Source organism: Pseudopodoces humilis, chromosome 7 (assembly GCF_049639895.1).
Source record: "Pseudopodoces humilis isolate 2021_Gansu_Grassland_sample_001 chromosome 7, ASM4963989v1, whole genome shotgun sequence".
Classification (NCBI taxonomy): Eukaryota; Metazoa; Chordata; class Aves; order Passeriformes; family Paridae; genus Pseudopodoces; species Pseudopodoces humilis.
Genome location: NC_142206.1, coordinates 30,654,036 through 30,669,905, shown reverse-complemented (window position 1 = coordinate 30,669,905; position 15,870 = coordinate 30,654,036). Strand labels below are relative to the sequence as shown.

General features: G+C 37.5%; 1 protein-coding gene across 8 annotated transcripts in view; it reads left to right on the top strand.

Moving 5' to 3' along the window:
- GPHN (gephyrin) overlaps positions 1-15,870 on the top strand; it is a 277,217-nt gene that overhangs the window by 72,384 nt on the left and 188,963 nt on the right. For all 8 annotated transcript variants that reach the window (XM_088057855.1, XM_005520351.3, XM_088057857.1 and 5 more), the window contains exon 2: positions 13,782-13,860. In XM_088057855.1, coding sequence (XP_087913981.1) covers positions 13,782-13,860 — 79 coding nt within the window. The remainder of the gene's footprint in view (positions 1-13,781; positions 13,861-15,870) is intronic.

Genomic DNA, 15,870 nt, shown 5'->3' with positions numbered 1-15,870 from the left:
ACAACAATAAAATGACAATATTGTGTGTTCCAAAGGTGTTTACAAATAGAAGTGACTGTCCCTGAGAAACAGAGTAAAGTAAATCAGCAGCAAGATAATGTCAAAAGTTATGTTTAGGTAGCAAAGACAAACAGGAGAAATAATCTAGGCTACCTAATGCATCAGTGGTTCTGTAATATATGTTGGTATAATTCGTGTTTTATTGTACGCATATAAAATCAAGTATAAAAGCATGTTTTATGTAAAAAAACTGAGGCAGCCTGAGATTGCAAAAGCAGCTGCTAGAAAACCAGGAATTTGCAGGAGAATGACCCAGCAATTAAGACTGAGAAGAGGTGGGTCCACCCAAGCAAGATAAGCGCTCTAACGACCCAGTGATTAACACCTGATACCGACCTGCTCTGATTCTCCAAGACCATGCATCTCAAAGCCTGCTTCCCAAAACAACCACTGTCCTTCTCAGAAAACTCATCAGCAGTAACTGCATAGCCTCAAGCTGAAGAAACTCTATAAAACTCAGCTCTCCAAAAGACAGTTTGTGAACTTGAGGGAATCAGCGCAACAGAGACTTGATTCAGAGTTCACCCAGCACCGACCCCGGGCTCGACACTGACAGTGATTGTGGTTGCTTACAAACTTCAATTTTGCAAATTTCATTAATAAAATTGTTATTGATAAATTTTGGCTGCATTTCATTTATAACAATTCTAATTTCATTGTAACTGATAAGGAATGACATTTTGAGCATGGCTAAAATACAGTAGCTCAAAAGAGCCCACTACAAACAGAATGAGAGGAGCAAACATGCTTAAACACTTGGACGACCATTCACAGGAGGAAAGGCTGGGTTACAGTTCTCTGGGCTTATGTCAGATGAGGGTTGCATAGGGCTGGAAGGTGCTTCTATTACTGCCTTACACCTGCTATTAAAGTAAGCAAATTTTAAACTAAAAAAAATTAAAATATATGCAGTCTATGATTTGCCACATAGAACTGTTGTTTAAAATATCTGATTGTAAAAGCATAGCAAGATTCCAGAAAGGGAATGAACAGCAAACTTCACCCTGTAATCAGGACCTGAAATCAAGGACCAGCAATCAAGACTTGGTAGCTTTGAATGTTGCAACTCTGTAAGTGAGCATAAACAAAGGTGCACAAATGTAAAGCTTACTCTTGGTATAATTTCTTAGCTTATTTTTAGTCTCCCTATTTTTATCTTCTGTATTTCAGGTTTGGTGGAGCATATGTTTCAAGTGGTTTATGAAGCATGACTTGTAGTACTCTGGAATCATTTGAGATTGTAATTTTAATAATTAGTTGAATGAGTGAGTGATGAAAACACTTAGCATTTAAACTGATTTCCAGGTTTTTCACAGCTCACTGAGATAATTGGCTCAGTTCCAACTATTTGCAGCTTTCTCAGGATCCTCCCAGCTGGAAGATATGACAAGAGGCTTTGGTTCCCATTTTCAAAGTTTATTCATAAGCACTAGGAACAGACATGTGGAAACAAACCCAGAGATGAAGGACTGATGATGTCAGTTCTTTGAGCCAGTTTCATGAAAAGCAGTCAGCTCCAGAGCTGTTTAAATAGTTTATAGGCATAATGTTAAAATAAACAAAACATTGGAAAAAAGTTCAACTCAAAGAAAAGGAAAGATCTCTTGTTTCTTTTAGAGTTGTTTCATGAACTACAGGCTTTCTGGTCAGATATCCTCTCCTCCCATGACACCTGAGTGGAACTTGTCCCACTGAGATCTTCACTGCTAATGCTAGAGGCAGCAGTGAACGAAATGTAAACAATATTGAAAATCCTTGTTTTTAGAATCTGTGCTTTCCTGTGTAGGATTTGATATCAGCAGTTTTTCATGGATGGCAGCTCAATGTTCTGGAAAGACCTATGGTACATTTCCAGATCATTTTGTAGAAACAGTTTCCCACTGCTTGTGATAATTGTGGAGCCCTGGGAAGCCAGCAAAAATCTGAACCAGCATGACTAGTTCAGCTTTGTGTGAATGTGGCTGTATTTCTTCCAGGAGCTTGAAGGTTCTTCAGATGCCTTTATGGCACTGTGAATCTGAGCTAAGAAACCTGTCATGGCTGAGCTGGCACCATGTGAAGTTAGCTTAGGTGTCTCTGTCTTGGCACCTCCTGACCGAATTTACACAGCAGCATTAGAGTCAGTGAAGGTTGCTCAGGATTTCATGTATGTACTCAGCGCTAGTCCTAGCTCCTAGATCTAGGATCCTAGATCCTAGCTAGATCCTGCTGGATCCAAGCTGGTGCTGGTGATGCTAATGTGATGTCTCTATCTTCAGGTCTAGATTTAGCCAGGCTTTTCAATTCAAACACAGCTCTTCTGCCAATCAAATGCTGCATCTGGGCGAGTAAGACCTACCAGAAGGAGTGTTGTGTTGGACCCAGTGAAGAGAACAGGCTTTGTTGATTGGTGTGTTGTGCATGCTCAGTGATAACTGTCTGCAGGGCTGTTCCCCTCCACTACCCGAGGTATCATTTTACTTCTGATAATGGAAAGTTGATTGTAAAAAGAAAACAATATGGAGGTAGATGCTTCTTAAACAAGCAGTAGGATTTATTGTGATGTACTTTGTTTTTCTTGATCACTTCTTCTGCTCGGTGTTGGTTGCTTTTTTTTTCTAGGTAGAGTTGAAAATAGCTCCTTAAAGTGTTTCTATTTTGAAACTGCCTGTTTTATACTGCCACTAGTTTTAAGGAGGCTTAAGAGTACTAGTACAAAAAGATATCTTAAGAAGTACTTATGTTGTGGACAAAGAGGAACTGTCCTATTTTTAAGGATTATAGCAAGCACTTTTTATAATACTGTTTTTTTCCACTTTCATGAAGAATTTTCCCATAAACTATCAAGAATTCACATTTAATGATTGAACATTCTAAACATGTGGGTATAATTTACTGCATAATGAGACTTAGGGAAAAACAGAGTAAAACAGTTACCTTGTCATCTAACCAGTATTTATTTATACTAAGTATATTAGTAGTTTTATAAAATTACTTTTTTACTCATATGCTCATTTTACATTATTAAATTATACTAATTTACTTAAAATTTTCATCTTCTTGTGAAAGCTAATAGTTTAAAGATCCCTTTGCATGAATGGACGTCCTTAGATCCAATAAGTAAATACCTACAACTGAATTTTAATGTCAACATCTTTTCATAATCTCTACTAATAGTACAAAAGTGTGCCTTTTATACCTCAGTATGGTGTTTGTAGGGCCTCAGTTCAGAGCTTTGCATGTAGAGTTATGCTAAACAAGTGGTTATTGTGTAATTGCTTAAAGGAGACTTCTGTCCCAGGTGATTCCTTCAGCAAGCAAACTGAAGGGGACAGATAAACCAGACTAGGCACAGGTGGTAGTATTTTCTAAAAAATAAAAGAGATAATGTCTTTTTCTTTAAGTCCTTGCCTATAGTGGAGTTGTTTGCCTACAATACATATTGATGTGCTAAGTGGCATTATTTTGCTATGATTACGCCTTCAGGCTTTGAAGTCTTATATCTGTATGTGATTTTACACCATTCAGTCTGGAGTCAGAGTTTGATTGTCTCTGGGATTTCAGCAGTTCTTTTAACTCACTAATACATTTAGTGTTCTGCTTTCAGCTAATTTCTGTGGATTTTGGCTTGCATCACTGGTCCAGTACTGTTGATGACCTTTAGTTGCTTTTACCTGAATTCAGAAAATGAACCTAAAATCCTCAGTAAGACCACTGGCTTTGTGATCTGATCCTGGATCTCCTTGTAGTGGTTTAGATTTGCTAATTTCGTTTCCTGGCCAATGCACCAAATAAATGTAGTTTTAAAGCAGCAACTAAAAAATTACTAGAAAACTTTCTTATTTTTTGCTGTGAGATATGGATTAGAACAAGAGCAAAACAGGCTTAAAACTTAAAAGGAATAAAGAAAGCTTATTAACAAAAACTATAAGAAAACCAGGATAAAACTTCCAGAAAACCCTTTTTTCCCCCACTACCCAACCATTCTCTTGTTCACATGACAACAGAGAGACAAAAAACTTTGGTGTTTAAAACAGTCCCAATTCTTGACAGAGTCTTCTCATCAGTCTTTGTAGAGAAACAGAAGTCTTTTTCTGATAATCTATGGAGTTTCTCAGAAGAAAACTATTTCTGCTATAGTTTTCTATTTCTCTGATGCCAGCTGCCCAGAAAACTGCCATCAGTTGTCTCCTCCCATTTCACATCACTCTGAGGTGTGTTATGGGTCAAATGAGTCTAGGGATGTCATTTTTAAGGATGAGTTATTCAAAGGCAAAAGTTCTCTTCATCTGTCTATGTGAGCCTCCCTGGAAACAGAAGTTTTCTCTTTGCCTCAAGTGGCCCTAAATCTTCAACTATTGCTTCTCCTCTTCTGTTCCAGCACCTCACTGTATCACCACCACTCCACTGTTTGCTCAAAATCCACACTTTGAACACTCCATTCCTCCCAATATACTCTCTCATGAATTAAAGGAGTTTTTTTCAGAACACTATTGTCCATCTCTATAGCTTTAACAGAAAAATATTTCATCTCCTTATTCTCTACCTCTTCTGAAGCTTAATTCTTTACTGTTTCTGATAGTTTATAAAGTCTCTACATGTTGATCACTCTCTTTTTCTCTCTCTGGATAAAAGGGTTAATCTGCAAGTCTCATCTGGGTAATGAAAAGTTTAAAATCTTGCCCAAGCTTTGTAGATGGAGCTGTCTGCGATGGAAGATTCTTCATGGCTGCTCTGGAGAGTGTGGTCACTGTCTCAGCACGCCGCAGGTCAAGAGCTTTTTTTTCCTTTCTTTACTCGGCAGTCTCTGGTGAATTTCATCACGGAAAAAACTGCAGCCGAGCCAGGGACTGGCCTGGCCTGGCCAGAGCCCGGGACAAGCCCCGCAGGCCCCATCTCCCGGCCGGGAGCCACGGCAGGCCCAGCCCAGCCCCTGCCCGGGCCACATGGCCTGGGCAGGGAACGAGAGGCCAGCTGGAGCTCTGTTACCTTTCACAGCCAGGAAACCAAAGAGACAAAGAAATATCCAGGCTTATGTCTTAAGGTGGTGTTCACAGGTTGATCTCACTTTTCAATGGTCAAAACTGCTGTCAATTCTTAGAAATGGCCAGTTATTGGCTAGGAGAAAAACTCCCATCAGCCTCCAGCAGTTTTAACTTCTTTAGGTGTTTCTCTTTGTTTTCTTAAATGCCAATCTATCCCACTCCTATAGCTCCATACCTTGTCTATGTGTTTCCCATGTGCCTTCCTGTAATCTTCCTTGGAAGTCCTGTAGTGCGTGTCTGTACATCTGGATTCTGGGAAAGCATCTGCTCCAAGCCATAGATACAATGACTAGGGGAATCATGGAATCACATAGTGGTTTGATTTGGAAGGGATCTTTAAGATCATCTCATTCCAACCTCCCTGCCATGAACGCCTTCCACAAGATCAGGCTGCTCAGAGCCCCATCCAGCCTAGACTTGAACTCTTCCAGGGATGGAGCATCCACAGTTTCCCTGGGCAGCTGGTTATAGTGTCTCACTGCTCTCACAGTAAAGAATGTCTTTCTGTTATCCAATCTAAAACCTACTTTCAGTTTAAAGCCATCACTCCTTGGCCTATCACTACGTGCCCTTGTAAAAATTCCTTCTCCCGCCCCCTTGTAGCCCTCTTTAGGTACTAGAAGGTGCTATAAGGTTTCCTTCTCAGAATCTCTTGTTGCCCAGGCTGAACACCCCAGCCACCCTAGCCTGTCTTCACAGGACAGGTGCTCCAGCCCTCTGATCAACTTGGTGAACTTCCTCTGGACTCATTCCAACAGGCTGATGTCCTTGCTATGCTGGAGACCCCAGAGCTGGATGCAGCACTCAGGTGGGAGGTCACCAGAGTGAAGCAGAGGGCCAAATTCCCCTCCATTGCCCTGCTGGCCATGCTGCTCTGGTGCAGCCCAGGATGCAGTTGGCTTCCTGGGCTGAGTGTGCACTATGGTGTGACATGGCCATCACACAATATGTGTCTCAAGAAGTAGAAAGTACCTTATTTTTTTCTTTTTTTTCCCCCCTACCCTTTTTTATGATGTTTTTGAGGTGGCTTCTCAGCATTTGACAGGCTGTGTTGAACAGTGCAGAAAATACCTGAGTTTCCTTAAGGATGAAGAGTTACCTGATGTCTGGTGTCTGGGGCTGTATGAGACATGAGCAGAAGGAAGACAGGACACTGAGGCCCTGGGGTATGTGGGTTGGTCCTGGAGGATTATCTACCTATCAGCAGCTCTGTATGCATTTAGTTGTGCAGTAGTGCAAAGAGGGGTGGTGTTCCATGTGAAGTTTCTTAAATCCTGTCATTACTGAATGATCCAAGCCTGTGATCACAGGTCCCTGTTACCACAGTGGTCACTGGAGTGGTTCATATAAGTGCAGTGTTTGTAGACAGAATATATCATTAGGAAAATGGAGTATAGTTTTCCATGTGATTCTTGTGGTTCTTAATCAAGCTGGCAGATAATATGTGAAATGTGTTGGTATCATGCATCAGCATACTTTGTCATATTTAAAAGTGCATCTAGCTGAGGCTGATTGTATCCTTGATCAGTGTACTCTGCAGCCAAGGATCCATTTAAGATATTAAAATGGGCCTATATAAGATGCTGTAAATTGATCCAAGTGTTGTTAACTAAGAAACTAAACATGTTCTTTCCCTGAACTGATCAACATACAAGAAAACTAAGTTTAGAGATAAGAATTTATCTTTTTCGAGGTATTGAAAAAACTCAGACATCCTCTAAAGAAATCAGAAAAGCTGAAAGATGTTGGTGTAAAGACTGCCCTTTAGAGGAAAGATTCTCAACATCTGCTCTAAGTACAGCTGTTCTAACCTGTGATAGAACTAAAAATTTCAGAGAAGTCTAAAATGAGACATTACTTTTCAAAGGTACTTAGCTTTTAGTTGTTGCTGTTGTTGTTTTAACTATTCTCTTCTCCTCTCTTGGATGTGCTTGCCTTCTATGCTTTTCTTTCCCATCTTGGAATTTTTTATGGTTTTATAGTGAAAAGAGGAACAACACAAACTTTTTACTTGGAAATACATGTTGGGAAAAAAAACCAAAACAACCCACATAAAACAAACTAATTTATCTCCAATAACAAGAGCCCAAAGAAAAAAATCCATCAAGTGTTTAGTAATTGTAGCTTCAAGGAACTTAATATTTTTTATTAGGTACAAACAATTAGAAGTATTGCTAATGCTGCATCTCAGAAGAGCTGAATGTCTTCAGTGGTTTGATGTTTTTCTCCTGAAGTTCACCTGATCACTGCAGTGATCACACTGACAGTGGGATGGAGTTGAGACTCAAACTTGTTAAATATTAGATTAAAACCCAGTGCAGAATTTGTAGCCTAAGGCCACACAAATATTACAAAATTTAAATGATAAATCATTTGAGAGAGGCATAACCCACTAGACTAATGGATACACATAAAAAAAATGCCTCATTTAATTGCTGTTAGAAAATGGGAGAAACCCTGGGGAGGTTTAGAAGTTCATAGCCTTCAGAGAAACTTAACACAGATTTTACAACATTAGCTAATGTGGTGCAGAATGCTTCAGGTCTTTAAGAACAATTTCTGTGTCATTTAATCTATCCTTAAATCTGTTGAGAACGAGTCTGTGCTTTCTTTGCCCTCACTGTTCTTATAGAAGGATTATTTGTGAGGGCTCACTTCTCTAACTTTTTGAAAATTTATGCTCTGTTTCTTATGATTTCCTCACAGTTATATTTCTTCTGCAATACTCTTCTCCCTCTGATATTAGTTTTGCTATTGTGTTTACATAAACACACCAGCAGCTACCATCTAATGCTTTTTTTTGCTAAGCTAATCAAGAAAGATCGTTTCACTTTCCCTGTGATCTTACTTTTCTTTGTCATTACAACAGCCCTCCTTTACATCTGTTTCACAAGTGACATTACTGCTTCTCTGTTTTCTAGAAAAAGAGAAATCATGGATTCACATGTCTAACTTGTATTTCTGGTTTATGATCATCCTGTTTTTCAGTAAGCCACCTGGACCTTTCCCTTCTGTTGTTCCAGTACCTTAGCTCCTTTTTTATAGTAGTACTTCTTTGTCTGTGAGGATACCATTCTGGATTTATATGGTGACAGAAAATGGCATTTAGATTACAAGTTCTTAGGAAATCAGCCTGCCTTATTTCTGCTACTCACAGACAACATATTTTCTTGCAATTATAAGCACTTGCAGTTTGCATGGAGACTCGTAGTTCTTTTTATTCTGCAAATACGTCAGAGATTTGTGTGCAGATATGCAAATGGTATAAGTGCTGCTCTTAAAATTAATTTGCTGTCTTCTTTGATAGATCTGGAGAAGGTGCTACAAAATTTCTGTAGTGTGCCATCTGTTTTATGTATGTTTTCTAGCTGACATGCACTCACTTGAAAAATGTGACAGCATCAGAGAAAAAAGGCAGCATTTTTTATCTCTGGTGTTACTGTCCATAGAACCCATAAAATACTTTAAAATAATTTTAATATTAAGAGAATCAATCTTCTGATGCTTTCTCCTTCTTTTGCTTTCTGTAAAGTATGCCTTATAGGATGTGCATAGGACAGGAATTCTGTGTTTGCAGGAGAACAGGCTTTTAAAGAGAAGTGTTTTGAGGTCTGGGAAAAAATTCTGCTACCTTCCTATATTATAAACCCTAAGACCCTAAGCTTCCCTAGCAGAGTTTGTTATTTCTTTAAGTCAACAATATGTATAATAGGTAAAGAAGGTACTTGCTGCCTTGTGTATGAGGTTGGGCCCATAAAAGCAAAATACTTGAATCCTGAAATGTTTGCATGCAGTACATGGAACAGAACCACCTGAACCTGGAACGAGACTTCTGAATAATGGTTGTTGCAAGCAAAACCAGACTGGAATACAACACTGTGCTAGAGCAGTACTTTTCAGCAGATCCCAAGTGTACTAAATATTTTTATATTTATTAACTGCTGAATGAATCTGTTATAAAACCTAAATACATAAATGAGCCTGTAAAAAGAGGAGTAAGTTAAAGTCTTGTCAAAAATACTATGAGCAGGTGAAGAGGTCCTAAGAAAAGAACTGAACTTAGGAGATATTATCACTAAAAGACTAAAATGTAAAAAACTGCTATCTTATACTTCAGTGCATGCAGTTCAAGGTTGTAGTAGTCCATTCAAACTAATAGTGCATCAGTGACTGCCTTCATGAGTGCAGCATTTTTTTTTAATCAAGATGATTTTTATCAACAGGTAGTCACAACAAATCTAAAAGCAGTTCTGAGTTCTGGGAACCAAGAGGAAAATCTGGCACCTTTTTTAGGTAGTTTTCTGGAATTGCATATTTCGATATGGGGGAGGTAAACTTGTTAGTTTTCTTTACCAAACTATAGATATTTATTAATTTTTTGAGGGTGGTTATTATCAGCTGTAGATTTAGAAGTGATTTGATCTAAAGAGGGCTCTTCTTTTGCTGGAAGTACTCTCTGTGGTGTTAGAGATTAAGTAACATTTTCAAAGAGCTACACAGTTTTCAAATTGTAGGACATTTAAAAAATAAAATTAAATAAAATTAAAACAAAGATACATTTTGCAGCAGATTCTGACCTGCCTCTACTTGAAAAGAATACTAGTTTGCTTTCAAAGTTAAAGAACTTCTCATTTTGGAAATCAACAGGCTAATAGTCTATTTCTCTTCAGTGTGGTCTCATTTCAAAATCCTGCTAAAGAAAGCAAAGGAAAAAAAATTACATGGACAAATTTAGAAGTTCACAAATGCCAAGTGGGAAGGCTTCACAACTGTTGTAAATTGGATGTTTGCACATTAGAGTGTGAATGCTGATTTTAACCTTTCCATCGGGAATTTTGTATGCTGTGTAGTTGACAGGTGAGAACTGTATTCCCTTATTAGCTTCCCACCTCTGTTACTTCCTGGGCACAAGACTAGACAGGGGTCAGAAACAGAACATCAGTAATAGAAACCAGGAGCTGGAAGTAGGATGAATGTTGGGAAAATTTGAGCTATTGCTAAATCCTGTTTGCTTTGATACATATAACAGCTCACTTGGAAGTTGAACTGTTCAGTGCACGTTTAGGGATTTTGCCTTACTGTGATGCTTTTCAGACGATGTGTTTTGTTCAGTTGATGCCTGTGATACTTGTGCCAATATTTGGTGTATTAAGAGCACTTCTGGCACCTTACAGACTGTCATTGTATGTGCAATACTCCATGGAGCAAATGTACTTTAGGGTGCTATTTTTGTTGCCATTTGCCACATCTGTAAGGAAGTACCTCTGGGGGCTGAACTGCAGACCAGAGGCTCAGCCACTTGATATATATGTAGAGAGGAACACGTAACAGCTCTGTATCTCTCCAGAAACCATCCACTCAACAATGCTTAAAATACTAGCTTTTATAAAGTTTTGGAGTGTTAAAAAATGAAAATTTAATTTTGAAGCAAGACAGTAAAGCTTGATAAATTAATCAAAATTGATAAATTTTGGCTGCATTTCATTTATAACATTTATTGTGTTCATATAGATGTCCTATGCAAAAGTGTCCCTTGGTTGTGCTTCAAAGAGAAGTTAGACATGGCTTAACTGTGTCTGTGGTATAATTTGTGGCTGTGGTGCAAAGTTTTCTTCTACGTGTTCTCCCCTCAAACCTTAAAACCTTAAAGTTCTCCCCTCAAACCTAAAACCTACCATTGATCACCCTGATATTTCTGCCTTACCATCACAGTTTCACTCACCTGTTTAAAACAAATAGCTTGCATTTCAGTTAGGGTATGTGTTGCTTTTTAAATATGTGCAGTGTTGATTTAAAGTTTTCTAAGCTGTGAGAAATAGAGTACTTGCTCTGCTTGATTGCTTCCACCTTGCATTTATTGCTGAACATTTGTTTTCTTTATTTATGGTGAGAGTTTGCAAGGATGTGATGGGGCATGGCTGTACTTGTATGCAGACCGAGAGCTTACTCCAGCCTTTTCCAATGAATTATTTCCACTCACTGGAAACTCTCCTGTTGCTATCCATGGTAGTCATTTTATTAATGGTTATTAAATCCAGGTTTGGAATTTTTTACATTTATCTGAAGCACTTGTATTTTCTAAATCTGGCTAGAGCAGGATCCTAAGAAGAGGCTTGCTTACCAATTTGCAGCTTTAAATTGTTCTGACTCTCCTACAATCAAAGAAGAAAACCAGGGAGACCAAGTTTATACATTTTTCAAAGTGTGTTTGATGTCGAATTAGTCTTTTTAGCAAATGGCTTTATTGCCAAGGTCTGCTAAGCAGAGGGAAGGTTTGCAATTCTAAAATTCATTCATAAAAATATTGTTATAATATTGGATTTTTATGTTGAGATAAGTAAAAGAAAGGCTGTCTCTGGCAAATCTAGCATTCATTTTAAACATTTATTTGAAACACATTTTGTGTTTTAAACATAATGAATTACAGATAAATAATGGCCAGTTTTACTGGTTTTTAATTTAAAGATAATTTTATGTTGTCATTTTTCATTTCCCTATAAAAAAACTTTTGAGATAATGACACTAGTTTCTTCAATTACCACTGTGATTGCTTTCCATGAGCAGATTGGAGGAGATACTAGAGAAATGCAGCATGTTTAGATTAAATATTTAATGCTTAAAAAACATTTGATTTGTCAATAGTGAAAAAACCAGCGGCGAGCATAATTTTTATTCACGATATATTGTGTTAGCCTAGGAGATATGTTGATACATTGGTAGTGTTGGATTTATGACAAGACTGTAGGTAAAATGTTCTGTTTGCTGTTTTGTTGCCAAATTTGACAAGAAGCAAATATAAACTATCAAATATCAATGTAGGTGGGAATTTTTTCTCCTATAAAATCTAGCATGTAGTTGTTTGTGAGTGTGCTGATCTTGGAATTATTCCTTTAACTGAGGGGTTAAGAGATCCGCTCAAGGGTCCTGGGTTCAGTGTAATAGATGGGGATAGAAATTAAAAATTCCTGAAGGCTCAAGCTGCTCAGTCAGAGCTTCCCTGGCAAGGGGGAGAAGTGCTTGTGAACTTAGTACAGGAAACTTTCCAGTTGTTACGGAGGCAATGATTAAGTTGTCTTGGGAGGAACAAGTTTAGAGTCTGGGCTTAGTTAGCAGAGGTAGTTGTTGTTTAAAATGAAGATCTGAGACAAGTACCTCGAAGACAAGAGAGCCCTGGTGAAAGACTGACCACGTTCAGGGATTGTGTGCAGCAAGCAGTTGTTAGGTGCTGTATCCAGAGACAGTGGGGCAGAGAAGCTTAGGGTATCAATTGGTTATTCCAGCATTGAGGTGAATGTTTCAACACTTGACAAATACCTCTCTTAAAGTCATTAGCTGTCAGGCTTTATCTGAGGGCCAGGGCTAGTACCTGTTCCATCAGCTGCGCCTGCCTCTTCTTCTGGGATGCTTTCTTCCAATACTTGTCCTTCCCTGCAGACTTAACAGGTTTCACGCCTGTGAGAGGCATTGCCAGCGAGAGGTACTAGTAGAAACATTTTGCAGTTTTGTAGTATGTTAGGTAGGTCTGTCACTGTATGTGTTGTAATCTGTGAAAACAATATATTTTGGGAATGATTTGCATTTTCTTGATGCTGGTGATGCACATGAATACTTAGAGATGTAAATTAAAGAGAGTATTTTGCATTTAGAGAGAAAGAAGTAGGAACACTTGCTTTTGCAGATGATTTTAAACACATACGTGTTCACCAAATGTGAAGCTGCATTCTGTGTTGAAAGATGAGCAATAATGCATTTCTTCATAAACTTTGTCTCACAGATAACCTTGCCCTTTAAGGGAAATTGATCCTTACACTGATTTTTCCATTTCACAACCTTTGTTTTCTTCCAAAAGTTTGCTGTAGTTAGAAATAAATAATTCCTTTAAACTGAGGCTGTGTTGAACTAGAAGTATTTGTACAACTACTCTTTTTCCACCTCTCAAATTGACTGTGGTGTTATTAAAGAGAAATGAGATGGCTTTTAGGGTTGGAGTACATGTGCTGAGAGACTTAGCCAAGAGAACAGATTTGGAGCTTGAGATTTAGGTCTCCTGTTTTTTTTTTTATCTTTTAATTAGTGAAGAAAATTAAAGCACACTAATACTCTTCTAAACTTCTGTGACATTTACTGTAATTTCAGTTATTACAGTAACTACCTGCTTTACATGCACTTTATAAGTTATTTATAAGTTGCTTGAATAAATTTTTGCTCTTAATTACTTGTTTTGGTTATTGCTCATTAAACATTTTTGCTATCCCATGAATAACTATGAACTTAAATACATAGGAGCTCTCACTGTTTCTGATTAAGTAAAGTATATGGATCAGTGCATGATTAAAGACTCTGCTGTGAAGTGTATGGATAAGTGTTTGCATCCGCTGTTCGTGTTTGAGACTTCCTGTGCCTCCAGGTGGACAAGTAGCGAGGACACCACCTGGAATTTGTGCAGTTTATTTCTGCATAAGCTGTGATACAATGTTTTTCACTTTCCATTGAGATGATGTATCTTTGAATTAGGTAGAACCTCAGTGAAAATCAGACTTTATATATGAATGTTCAAATTCCGCCCAACGCCAAAAAGCATTTTTCGTTAATCAAAAAAGCTGTGTTCCATTCTTAAATTTCCTCTTTTATTTCCTATTTTATTTTGTTTGTTTGTTTTATTTTGTTTTGTTTTAATTTTATTTCTATTTTTTTTAGTGAGTGACAGTTGCTTCAGGAACCTTGCCGAGGATCGTAGTGGGATAAACCTTAAAGATCTGGTCCAAGACCCTTCTTTGTGAGTATCTGGCTCTTATTGCTAAGCAAAGAAAAGCTTCTTCCTGAAATCCTTGTGAGTAGTTTTGTAATTATATAAAGAAGTAGTATGATGAAGTACATATAATGCTTTAGTGGCTTATGCTTGCCAAGTTGTTAGTTTTTAATACAAGCAGGTATTATTAAAACCACTTTGTTTTTAATGTAATTCTGTTCATGAAGTAGCATCCAGAGAGCACATCAGTAAAGAGTCATCAGAGGTAACAGATTGTGCATGCTGGTATTTCTATAGAGGACTTCTGTGCACATTGTTGCCCCTCTTTTTTTAAGGAGGAAGTGCAAATAAGTTAAAATATTACTGGATAATTATTGTCAGTTACCTTAACATCTAGAATCTGTTTTCTTTCTGTCTGATTTCATGCAGCTGGTATTTGCTTCTTCCTCTGCTACCTGTTTCAATTTAAGTGTATCTGCACATGGTCTAAATTTTTGCTTCATCACAAGACAACTGGTCTTTATCTCAGTATTGCATCTTTCTCTAAAATAAAATTCAATCTCATGACCTCTGAGCCAGACTTGAAATTTTTATCAGACCTTCTTTGTTGTTCAGTTTTTTGCTAGTGTTTTTTTTTTTTTGTTCCTGGGTTTTTTTTTCTCATCTGTTAACTTTAGTACTAGCTGAAAATGTTCTTGCTAGCATGTGAGTGTACCACTTGTTATGAGGGAAGGGAAAAGGAGAAAAAAATTAACATATTTTTATCATGAATGACAGTGCATTCGACAGTGAGCTCTAACGTGATGGTCCTTGATACTGAAAGAGCAAATTTTTCAGTATTGCTTGAGAAGGAGTGAAAAACAAGGTGTATTTGGCATCTTATTTCAGTTACAGGGATTTATAATAATTGAGTAGATGCAGAATTTATTTTGTCATGTTGCTACAGGTAAATGACATATATGCACATATACATGCATTCTTGGGCAATTTTGACATAGTCCATGTAATTGATGATTTATACATGTGAAATTACAGAGGTACAAGGGGCAAGTATAATTGTTGCTTGATATATATAGTGTGAATGCAGTAGATAAAACTTTTAATAATTACTGTTTAAGTGTTGAAGTCAAGGCTGTTTTATAGGTCTTAATCTTCAAAATTTTTCTGTTGAGTGGTATTTTTTTGAGTATTTTTGGTTGGTTGGTTGGCTTTGTTGATTCTTTTTTGTTTGTTTGCTTTAGAATTGTATGTGGGTTTTGGAGCTGCAGGTAGGCTTACATGCTACACATAGTTTTGGGCTTGCACCTCAAGAGTTTACTTTCAGAGGGTTGAATTGCCTTTGAGGCAGAATGATAATTTTCTGTATTTTTTTACCAGAAGTAATGGAATATTTTAATTTTCTTCTTTAACTGTAACACACATGAAGAATATTGTAATAAATTGTTGTAACCTTCAAAGGAAATTAAACGGATTTCTGTTTCTTATAGCATAAGAAACATAAGTGACTGCAACATAGCCATTTTTGTCACTTTGAAAGACTGAGTAAAGTCTCAATACATGTTAGGTTTCAAGGACTGCTTATGACACTTTGCTGTGTGACAGATTACAGTGCAAGAGAAGTGTCCTTCCTGCCGAATGATAGGAATGTACAGACTTGGGTCTGTCTTTCCAAATCTACATTCTTGCTGTTTTGTGACTGAGCACCTATTAAGAGTTCTTGAAAAATATGTAACAGTGTGAGTGAATCTCCAAAATGAAGAAACCATCTAAGGCAGTATTGTTCAACCCAGCCTTTTGTAGGTGACTCCTAAGGTTCCATGGGATCTGAATCCCTTGTTATGCAAAGGACAGCATGAGAGTGCCAGACAAAGAGATGTTTTAATCTTTTTTTGAAATAAAGAATAAAGTTTAATTAAAGTCTTATGCCTATTTGGCTATGATTGATGCCTGTAATAATACCTGGAATCGTAAAATAGCATTTGATTAATCCTCTTACCAGTTTAATATTTACACTTTAGGATTTCTTTAGTGCTCATT